The sequence below is a fragment of the Antechinus flavipes genome, chromosome 3 (genome assembly GCF_016432865.1).
Source record: "Antechinus flavipes isolate AdamAnt ecotype Samford, QLD, Australia chromosome 3, AdamAnt_v2, whole genome shotgun sequence".
NCBI classification, from domain to species: domain Eukaryota; kingdom Metazoa; phylum Chordata; class Mammalia; order Dasyuromorphia; family Dasyuridae; genus Antechinus; species Antechinus flavipes.
Window position 1 is genome coordinate 459,014,781 of NC_067400.1, and position 12,142 is coordinate 459,026,922.

Below are 12,142 nucleotides of genomic sequence, written 5' to 3' on the forward strand. Positions count from 1 at the left end.
AGTTCTGAAAATCTGCAAGTTCACTGAATGACTATTTTTTCTCGTTCAACATTATAATTTTGCTGGATATTTTTGGCCACAGGCCTAGTTCTTTTGATTGTCTATAGATATGAGTTCAGAACTGTGGTCTTTTCCCATAGCTTCTGATAAATCCTATACAATTCTAATGTTGGCTCCAGCATATTTGAACTGTTTTCTTCTTGTTTCTTAGAAATTTTTCTCTTTTGTTCCTATGTGTTTTCTACAAATAATCTCCTTGAGGTGATGACCAGTGGATTTTTTCTATTTCTATTTTCCCCTAATGTTCTATCATTCCAGGTTAATCTTCTTGGATTATTTCTATTGTGCCATGGTCCTTCTTTTTGGTCACAACTTTCTGGCAATCCAATTATTCTTTTCTCTTCTTGATTTGTTCTCTAAATCTATTGTTTTTCTTATAAGATATTTCACATTCTGTTCTGGTTTTTTTTCAGCCTTTATAATCTGTTTTGTTATTTCTTGGTCCCTTATAGCTTCACTGGCTTCCTCTTGTCTATTCTAATTTTCAAAGAGTTATTTTCATCTTTGAAACTCTGTATCTCCTTTTTTAGGTGATTAGCATTTTTTTCATAATCTTTTTGTTTTTCATGGTATTTTTATTGTTATTTTACTACTATTTTTAGTTTTTCCTCAATGTCACTCATTTGATTTTTAAGTTCTTCTATAAATTCTCTTTGGATAGGGAGCCATTTCACAATACTCTTTGAAGTATAAACTGTTTTTATTTCAGTATTTCCTCTGAAGATGAACCCCGGGACCCCAGTCTTCCATGTTCCTATATTATGTTTCTATGGTGAGATTTTGTAGTTCTTTTTTTTTTTTTTTTTTTTTAAAAAAAGAAGAGGTATTAGTGTACCTCTAATTTCACCTCTGATCCTGAGGTAGGGAAACAGTGTCTATGGTTTCTCTTCAGCTCTTCACTCTGACAAGGCACTCTAAACCAAGAACTCCACCCTCCTTCAAGTAGCTGCAGCCAGCAACATCCCAGCCCCACTGCTTCTGCACAAACCAGATGCTGGTTCCTTTTCACCCAGGGCCACATGCAGCAGAATATGTACATGCATATGCAGCTGGGTCTGGCATTCTAGTCAGTGGCGTCCCCATCAGTCTTCCTGGCCTCAGACCTGGTTTCCACAAAGAGTTCCCAAGATGAACTTCTCTGTGCTCCCTGCTGAGGCTCCAGCCACATCCAGCTCATTCCAGGGCTTCCCACTTGATATTTCTGTAGAGCTACCCTGGAGATGTTTGCACTTCATATGGGTTAATCCCAAACCTAGGTCTTTCTTCAGATGATCTTGGGTTGTTAACAGGAAAATCCCTGTTCTACCCAACTTCTCCAAGTCTTCTTGATTTTTCACAAGTCTATATCTATGTTCGCTTTGAGCCACAAAAATCTGTCCTATTTCTCGGAGAAATTGGTAGAGTTTGAAATTTACCAACCTAATCCAGGAATCCTCCCCCTCTCTCATTCTCCAAAGCATATAATAATGCAAAAAGTATATTAAACCTCATTAAGCTAGAATGCTTTGTTATTTACTCTAATGAACAATAATGCCATGGAGTTGGGTTTAAAACTTCAAACACACGCACACGCACACACACGCACACACACACACATACTCACACACACAAATACTTCTTAATTCATTCTATAACTATGCTATTTAGCTTTAATAAACTTTATAAAGTTTGGATTTTTTGTTTGTTTTTAAAGATGACAGAATGAAAAAAACAGAATGAAAGAAGTATTCAAGCAGAAAGGAATCAAATGAATCCTTCTAGCTTCTTCCTAATATCTACAAAATAAATTTATTTTTCTAGGATATCTAGAATATGTAGACATATAACTACATAATAAGCACAAAAGTTTTGTAAAAGTAGAAACAAAAATAAAACTAAATTGGGGCAACTAGATAGCGTAGGGGATAGAGCACCAGCCCTGAAGTCAGGAGGACCTGAGGTCAAATCTGGCCTTGGACACTTAACACTTCCTAGCTGTGTGACCCTGGGCAAGTTATTTAACCCCAACCACCTGAGCAAAATAAATAAATAAATGAGTGAATAAACAAATAAACAAATAAATAAATAAATAAAGCTTAATCAAAAATGAACTGTGGAAAAGTTATCCCTTTTCTTTGTATGGTCCACAGAATTATATTGTTCACTTATTCCAGATATATCAATTGTTTTTGACCCCATATATATCTTTGACTCACAAATTTATTGATAAATTAGGGGGGAGCTAATATCAAAGTAATGAATCATGAAATTAGAATTATAAAAATGTGGATATATTATTAATGTTTTCTTTATGTAAGCCACTTAAGGCTTCTCTAACTGCTATACTAGCCATGGCTGATTGGACAAAGAGGATTTGGGGAGTTACGGGGGAAGGGGTTAATTTTGATTCTCCTAAATTTTACCATCGTCTAAATGCTACTTGAAAAAGTTCTTAGGCTGCTTAGTTAAGAAGTCAACTATTTCTTAGATGTTAAATGATTCAAAGTTGGTTTTGTGGGCTAGTTAAATTAATTCAAAAACTTTGGCTGTACTATAATTATTTAAAGAACTACTCCTTTTCTATTCTTTGAACATCCAGAATTATCACTTTGTATTTTCATTTAACATTATTGACATTTATTGCATTTGTTCAACTAAAAATGCTAGTATGTCTCTTAAAACAAATCTGAAATATGAAAAAAAAAATTAGCTCTAAGACAAAAATAAAACTTGTAAAAATAATATAAAAAGGCATGCATTTACAGATGTAAACTTCTGCTAATATTGTTCATAGATCAGAAAGTTGTATATCTATATATTTTCAAGGAGATCTCATTTTGCAAAATAGAACTTTCTACAAGGATTTTTACATGCAAAATATATGCATCATAATTCCAGAAAGTATAATGTTAGATAACATTTTTTGATGAATGATAAAATTACATTAGGAAAGTGAATTTCATTTATGTATAATTAATAATTAAATTACATAGTAAACCGAGGCATGATCATATGAATACGATTTTAAAGTTTTTATGAAATGACCTTAATATAACCTACCTTTCTTGTCCTCCAAATTTGGATTAAACAAAATCACTTTGACTAGTTTTTCCCACTCTGCCTTTTGTATTAGGAGGCCAGGATTGAAAGAGGAATCTGGCATTGTCACCTATTATTTTGTTTTATACTTCTGCCCAAATTAGAGCACAAATCCACCTGTGGTGCTTGCTTATACAGCAGAGCTGGACAAGGCATGAAATTTTCCCCCTCCTAATCTAACTCTCAAAATAAGTGTTTATGTGTATGTCTGTTTATTCTAGAACACAATTTTGCCATAAGCATATAGGATAATGAATATCGGTAAAATAATTTATATATGCAATTGGATACATATTTGAATCCTTTTTCTAAAATATGCTATTCTATTTCTCTTTACACAAAAGACAAAAAGATAGTGTTACAAAGGAAATGCAAAACAAAAAACACTATGAAAGAGAATATGCACATCCACAATTTATTTATTTCTACTTAATGAATATACATCAATGCCTATATATGATTTGCAACTCCCTTACAGTTATTAAGTAAAATCTATTGCCAAATCAACGTAAATGTAATATGCCTTACCCAGAGGTCATGCTCAGCATAGTCAAACAGAAGCCACACTTTCCTATCAGCATGAGACAAAAACACCTTTTGAAGAGAGATGACATTCGGATGCTTAAGTTCTCTAAGTAGCTGCAAAGCAAAGGAAAACCATTAAAGAAGTTTTCACACACACACAAACAAATAATAAAAATATATCCTTTTTGCCTTTAAATTAGTACAGGTCTTCTGTTTTCTATACTAAATATCTAATCCAATAAATAAAACCTTAAACTATTCATTTGAGTTTCAAAGTATGAGACAAAAGAATGATGATAAATAAATAACCAATTTTTTTACTTAAAATTTTGCATGTTTCCCAAGATTATTAAATATAAACATTTCTATATATAGATGAAGACGTATTTCACATTGTCAGAGATTATCTTTTACTTGTGGCTTTTCATGTTTTTATTTTATCCCTATTTAATTTAAATCTGAGCCAGAACATTATTCCTCCTCCTCCGCCATACACCAATGTTAACAGTAAGCACCTTAAAACAGATTTTAACTAATATATTTTGTTTTTATATTACCTACATTCTCCAATCATATGTATCCCTTACATTCTGTCCTCAAAAAAGCAGTGGGGAAAGTGTTTTCTTGTATCTCTATAGTTTTATAAAATTGAATTATTGTTATTTTGTGGCAATTCTTTACATTGTTTTAGCCAATGTATATATTGTTTTTTGGCTGTTTCCTTTACAATGGATCAGTTCTCTATTTCTCTACATTCATTATATATATATCATTTTTTTTTAAAACAGCGTATTACATTCAAGTACTATAATCTGTTTAGCCATTCACTAAGAGATGAGTATCTACATTTTTTCCCTGGTTCTTTACTATCACACACACACACACACACACACACACACACACAAAAAGCTACTATCACTATTTTGATGGTTTCAGTCAGTGACCTCCTTGGAGTGTAGTGAAATCTCTAAATCAAAGAAAGTATGGACATAAAATTACCAATTTTGGTTAAATAAAAAGTTTTTTTTTTTTTTTTCTCACAAACGAAACCAATGCAGCTAAAATTAAAAGGAAAGTGAAGATCGGGAAATAGAAGCAAATCTTTGCAGCAAGTTTCTCTGATAAAATATATATTGAGTCAAAATTATAAAAATAAGGGCTCCTTCCCAATTGCTTTTCAAAGGAAGAAATCCAAGCAATCAAGTTGTATGGGGGGAAAATATTCTGAATCGAAAATAAGACAAATACAAATCAAAATAATTATGAGGTATTATGTCACACCCATTAGGAAAATGATAAATTTGGGAGGAGATGGGAGAAAAATAGGTATACTAATGCACTGTAATTGAAAATGAATTAGTCCAACTATTATGGATTACATTTTGGAACTATGTTCAAAGTGCTATACTATTGCACATATTATTTGACCCAGCAGTACTGTTACTAAGTCTACACCCCAATGAGAACAAAGAAAAAGACCCATTATGTAAAGAAATATTTACAGCAGGATTTTTTTTTATGTTGACAAAAAAAAAAACCAAACTGGAAATAGGGAACGTCTATTGATTGGGAAATGACTGAAAAAGTTGTAGTATATGATTATGATGCAATACTATTGTACTATAAAAAATTGTAAAGGGGGTGTTTTGAGAAAAACCTGGGAAGACTTATATGACCTGATAAAATGTAATGAACAGCGCAAGTTATACAATAACAACAATATCGTAAAGATACTTAATACTTCCTAGCTGTGTGACCTAGAAAAGTCACTTAATCCCAAATGCCTCACCAAAAAAAAAAATTGAGCAAATGGAAGTTAATGACTATTAGACATCAAGGTAAAAATAAAACAAAATCTATAAAAAAAAAAAAAAGTTGAAGAAAATGTGAAAGTTCTCATTGGAAGAACTGACCTAGAAAATAGATCCAAGAGAAAAACATGTAAAAATTATTGGACTCCCTGAAAGTCATGATTCAAGTAAATTAAACAAATTTTTTTTAAAAGCTTAGACATCTTTCAAGAAATTATTAAAGAAAACTGCCTTGATATATAAGAACCAAAAGGCAAAATAGGAAGTGAAATAATTTACTTATCACTACCTGAAAAAGATCTCAAAATGAAAACTCCTAGGAACATCATAGTCAAACTCTAGAACCACAGATCAAGGAGAAAATACTGCAAGCAGTCAAAAAGAAACAATTCAAATATTACAGAGATATAGTCAGGATTATACAGGATTTGGCAGCTTCCATGAAACTTGGAATATGATATAGGAGAAGGCATAGGAGTTGGTATTATAACCAAGAATCACCAAGAATTTTTTCAGGGACAAAAAAACAGACATTTAATGAAATAGAATACTTTCAAGCATTCCTAATCAAAAGAACAGACCTGAATTAAAAATCTGACTTCAAACATAAGATGGAAGGTAGACATAAAAAGGTTAAAAAAAAAACAAGGGAAAACATAAGACATTCAAGGTTAAACTGTTTCTAGTTCTATATGGCAAGAAAATATTTGTAACTCTTTAGAATTCTACTCTATAAGAGTAATTAAGAGTATACATAGTCAAAGGGTATGATATATAGGGTGACTTTGATGTGATGATACTTAAAAAAAATTTTTTTTAAGGGTTGAGAAAGAAAACTGCACTAGAGGAAAGAGGGCAGAGACTGAATGGGGAATATTACCCTACATAAAAGAGGCACAAAAGAGCTATTATAATGGATGGGAAGATGAAGGGTAGAAAGGGGAAAGCTTAAACCTTATTCTCATCAAAACTGGTTGAAAAAAGAAAATAACACACTCACAGTTGGATAAAAAAGGAAAGCAACAGGATAATAGAAGAGGGAAGGGGAACTGATAAAAGGGAGGATATATTCCAGAAGATAATAATTAGAAGTAAAATATTTGTGAAGAGAAAAAGGGTAGCAGGTAAGAAGAAGAGATAAAGAAGGAAAAAAGAAGTATATGGAGGGAAATAATAGTTGGTTATCATAACTATAAATGTGAATTGAATGGACTCACCCATTAAATGGAAGGGGATAGCAGAATGGACTAAAAAGAAGATTCCTAAAATATGTTGTTTACAAGAAACATACCTGAAGCAGAGAACTATGCGCAATATAAAGGTAAAGCGCTAGAGCAGAATTTATTATGCTCCAGCTGAAGTAAAGAAAGCAAGGGTATAATCTCATGATCTCAAAGCAGGAACAAAAATAGATCTAATTAAGAAATAAGAAAGGAAACTATTTTGCTGAAAAGTAACATAGTTGATGAAGTTAAATCAATATTTTACATATATATACCAAATGATATAGCATCTGAATTTCTGAAGAAATTGAATGAAATACAAGAGGAAATAGATATTAAAACTATATACTAGTACAAGGATCTCAACTTTCCCCTCTCAGAACTAGATAAATGAAGAAAGACATTAAGGAGATGAATAAAATTCTGAAAAAGTTAGATATGGCAGATCTCTAGAGAAAACTGATTAGGAAGAGAAGGGAATATACCTTTTTCTTTCTTAGCAGTATATGGCAATTAAATAAAAACTATGGATTAGGACATTAAAAATCTCAAAACCAAATGCAGAAAAGCAAAAATAATACATGCATCCTTTTCAGGTCATAGTGCAATAAAAGTTACATTCAACAATGGACAATGGAAAGAGATTCAAAATTAATTGGAAAAAATCTAATCCTTTAAAAATGGTTCAAACAACAAATCAGAGAAACAATTGATAATTCCATTAAAGAAAATGGCAATAATGATACCCAAAATTTTGGGAATGTTGTCAAAGCAGTATTTAGAGGGAGATTTATATTTCTAATTGCTTACATCAATAAAACAGAGGAAAAGCAGATATATAAACTGGATGTATAACTACAAAAACAACAACAACAACAACAACAACAACAACAACAACAACAACAACAACAAACCTAGAAAAAGAACAAATTAAAAATTCCCAATTAAACACCAAATTGGAAATCCTGAAAATCAAAGGAGAAATTAATCAAACTGAATGTAATAAAGTCACTTAACTAATAAATAAATCTAGAAGTTGCTTTTATGGAATAACAAAAAATCGATAAGTCATTATTAAATTTAATTTTAAAAGGGAAAGAAGAAAAACAAATTAACAATATCAAAAATAAAAGGGATGAATTCACGACCAATAAAGAAGAAATTAAGACAACTGTTAAGAGATATTTTGGAATATAAATGAAATAGATGAATATCTACAAAAATATAAATTACTTAGATTAACAGAGGAAATTAGGTACTAAAATAACCCAGTGTCCATAAAAGAAATTGAACAGGCCATTAGTGAACTTCCTATAAAAAATTTCCAGGCCCAGGTACATTCACAAATGATTTCCTCCAAACATTTAAAGAACAATTAATCTGAACACTATATAAACTATTTGGAAAAATATCCAAAGGAGTCATACCAAATTCCTTTTGTGATACAAATATGATGCTGATATCTAAAATCAGGGAAAGCCAAAACAGTGAAAGAAAATTATGAATCAATTTCCCTAAAGAATATTAATGAAAAATGTTAAATAAAATACTAGATAAAAGATTAAAGCAATATACCAAGAGGATCATATAATGAGGCCAAATGAAAGTTATAACCAGAATACAGGACTGATTTAATATTAGGAAAACTATCAGCATAACTGATATCAGAAATCATATGATGATCTCAATACATGCAATAAAGCCTTTGAAAAAATACAATACCCATTCCTATTAAAAACAAAAGAGCAATGGAGCTTATCTTACAATAAATAATAGTTATCTAAAACCATCAGTAAGCATTATAAGGATAAACTAGAAATATTCCCAGTACAATCAGGGGTAAAGTAAAGATGTCCATTATCCCTTCTATTGTTTAATATTGTACTAGAAATATTAGCTATACCAATAAGAGAAGAAAAAGAAATGAAGAGTTAGAACAGGCAACAAGGAAATAAAACTATCATTTCTCTGCAGATGATATGAGAAACTTATAAAATCTTACAGATCAACTAAAAAACTATGTGAAATTATTAACAATTTTAGCAAAGTTGAAGGATACAAAATAAACACATAAATTAGCATTTTAAAATATTACCAACAATGTCGTGCAGCAAGAGAATGAAAGAGAAATTTCATTTAAAATAACTGTAGACAATACAAAATACTGAGAGTACCTGCCAAAACAAACCCAGGACCTATATGAACACAAATATAAAATACTTAAAAAAAAAAAAAAAGGTCAGATCTAAATAATTGGAGAAATACTCATCTTTGCCAAAAAACTCTATGGACAGTATGGTCCATAGGGTCACAAAGAATTGGACAAGACTGAATGAACGAACAACAACATGTACTGTGTTCCACAAAGAAAGGCTAAAGATAAATTTCTGCCCCTGACTTCACAATCTAATGAGAAGTCAAAGGAGAAGTAAATGTGTACAGACTAGCTATAAACAGGATAAATAGGAAATAATTAATAGGGGAAAGGATTAAACATTCAAGAATTAAAATTAAATTAGAATTTAAAAATTAATTAAATTAGAATTAATCAAGAATTTAAAAAGTAGTTGACATCTCTAGATCCAATGTGCTCCCATCTTTCTATTGACTAAAATTGCATAAATTAAATCACAAAATGCTACTGAAAAAAAACAAAACCAAAGAAGAAAACAATTTTAAGTAGCTAGAGAAATACTCAGTGCTTATGACTAGGCCATGTTGCCCCTTCATCAGAAAAAAGTCTTCCTAAGCCCCAATTCTCCTCATATTAGACCCATGACAAAATCTTATTGCCCAATATAATCGTATACCCCTGTGTGATATTTTCCTAGCTGTTTTTACACAATCCTATCAGGTCAGCTATAGTTTGTTCTTAATCTTGTGGCTGCCTAAATTTGCCACACAAAGCAATTAGCAGGGATGGATCCCCCTTTTTTTTTTTTTTAAGAAAAACTTAATAAATACTATCCTACCTAAAGTTATCGCTATCTAAACTGAATGAATCTCCATATATATTTCCTGCAGGGCCATAAAGCAATTGTACAATGTTCCTTACTCCTTTGGATCTCCTCCTTTATGTCTCCTCTTTTATGTAGAATTGCAAGTTCCTTTGAGGTCACAATCAGCCCTAATCTAGATCCAATGGGGCCAATTTTACTATCACAAAACTGATAAACTGACATTACTTGTTCTAAACTTAAAAACTTTTATCACTGACCTAAGAATACCAGTCATTGCATTAAGATACCATGGCCTCATTTTTCGCATCTTGCCTGAAGATGACCAATTTATGTATCTTCTTTATGTTTTGTTTGACTTTAAGATTCAAGTTCAATGCTTGCATTATCTATTTCTTCTTGACACACATGAAAGAATTCCATACCTACTAAATCTAAAGGACATTCAGATAGTACTGGAGAAAATTTCCATGCTACGAAATAGCTATTTAGGAGGCTTTTAAGTGAGTCATTTTACTTTATATCTGTAATAATCCATGCACATCAAATGTCTAATAGGATGTTTTGGTACTATTCCTTCTCTGACTTGGAAGTAAAAATGAGGGTGTAGGGCTTGGAAAAATAATAAGGGAGTTAAACTTACTTCCTTGAAGATGCTATACTTTATATTAAATACTCAACATTTTTGAGTTGGTAGAAGACATTAAATAGTAAATAATTCTCCATGTGAATATCAAAACTTTAGATCTGTTTCATATATTTATAGCATATGAATAAGTATGAGTATGGAACAGTACCTTGTGAAAAAGACTGTGATAATCAACAGAAGACAATACTGTGTTTTCAAGCAATTTGTTCAATAATAAATTGACAATACATAATTAAGATTGTTTGGAACAAACTTTTTGATTCATAAGTTTTTATAGATAGATTTTGTAATACAAGCTTATTAGCGCCTTATACAGTATACAAACATGTCAATTAGCCTATGGTTGGAGAGGTCACCGATCATCTCATCTTTTGTGTTTTTTCCCCCCTAATAATAGCTTTTTATTTTCAAAATATATGTGAAGATAGTTTTCAACATCTAACCTTGCAAAACTGTGTGTGCCAAATTTTTCATCCTCCCCTTTTCCCTCCCCTAGAAAGCAACTAATCCAATATGTTAAACATGTGCAATTCTTCTAATTATATTTCTACATTCATCATGATGCACAAGAAAAATCAGATCAAAAAAAGGAAAAAAAAGCAAGCAAATAACAACAACAAAAAAATAGAAATATTATGTTGTTATCCAGATTTGGTCCCCATAGTCCTCTTTCTGGACAGATGGCTCCCTCCATCACAAGTCTATTGAGATTGGTTGAATGCGATGTCTTTTGCTTGTAGTGTTCTGGTTGGTTTTCTGGAGGTCTCTGGATCAGCCTTTGTTTTAGCAGAGTGATCACCAGGGATATAGAATAGCCAGGGATAAAGTCCAAATTATTTTTTGTCTCCTTGCCTGAGGTCCAGGTTAGTTTGGTTTCAGTGGAGGAAATGCAGGAGGACAGGCCAGTCACCACAGTAGTGTGAGATGGAGTGAATCTCTCCAAGTCCAAGGGCTTGTCTTCCAGCCTCTAGCCACCACAAAGGTGGGAAATGGAATGAATGTGTCTCTGAGTCCTGGCTGAGTTTGTCCCAGTTTATATGCTCTATTATAACTAGATCTTTTACAGCATACTGAATATAAACCAATCATTATATCATTAAGAAACCATTATTTCTTGTAAGATTAAATTAATCATGCTGAACTAAAGAACTATTAATCACCATGTTAACTAGATAACCAATGTCTTATCAATTCCACTTAGCACCTTGTAGGAATCCTTGTTTCAAGTACAGAGTTCTGGCCCATAACATTTGCTAAGAAAGGTAGGGTGAATTTTTAAAACTCAGAAAAAGCTAATAAAAATCCTAGTAATTTACATAGCAGTATAAAACATCTGAACTAATAATTATGCATTTTATCTGGCCCCAATGAATTCCAGTTTTGTTTTGTTTTGTTTCTGCTGAGGTAGGTGGGGGTTAAGTGACTTGCCTAGGGTCACATAGCTAGGAAGTGTTAAGTGTCTGAGATCACATTTGAACGCAAGTCCTTCTGACTTCAGGGTTGGTGCTCTATCCACTACACCATCTAGTTGCCCCTGGTTTTGCAGAGAAATTCGAGTTTCAGTCAGCTACCTTTATTGACATAATTATACTAATTGTTCATCATATCAATGTTATACAAATTTTCTGTTTCTAATTTCATCCCACTTAAATTTTTGTTGTGCTGGACTTCTTGAGATCAATATTGATCAAATATCATCCCCAACACCATTTCACTCTTCTCATTTTTGACAAAGAAATAAAGATAGAAATGGTACTAAGAGAAGTTACTATCTTGATACTATTCTATATTTTATGATTATAGACTATTGTAGAAGAAAATAAAAGAGCTGAGCATTTT

At 31.7% G+C, this 12,142-nt stretch overlaps 1 protein-coding gene across 3 annotated transcripts in view; it reads right to left on the minus strand.

Moving 5' to 3' along the window:
• CDK8 (cyclin dependent kinase 8) overlaps window positions 1–12,142 on the minus strand; it is a 175,948-nt gene that overhangs the window by 94,582 nt on the left and 69,224 nt on the right. For all 3 annotated transcript variants that reach the window (XR_007952062.1, XM_051986554.1, XM_051986553.1), the window contains exon 3: window positions 3,667–3,777. Coding sequence is in view for 2 of the 3 variants with exons in the window: in XM_051986554.1 (XP_051842514.1) it covers window positions 3,667–3,777 (111 nt within the window). In the remaining variant the exon portion in view is untranslated. The remainder of the gene's footprint in view (window positions 1–3,666; window positions 3,778–12,142) is intronic.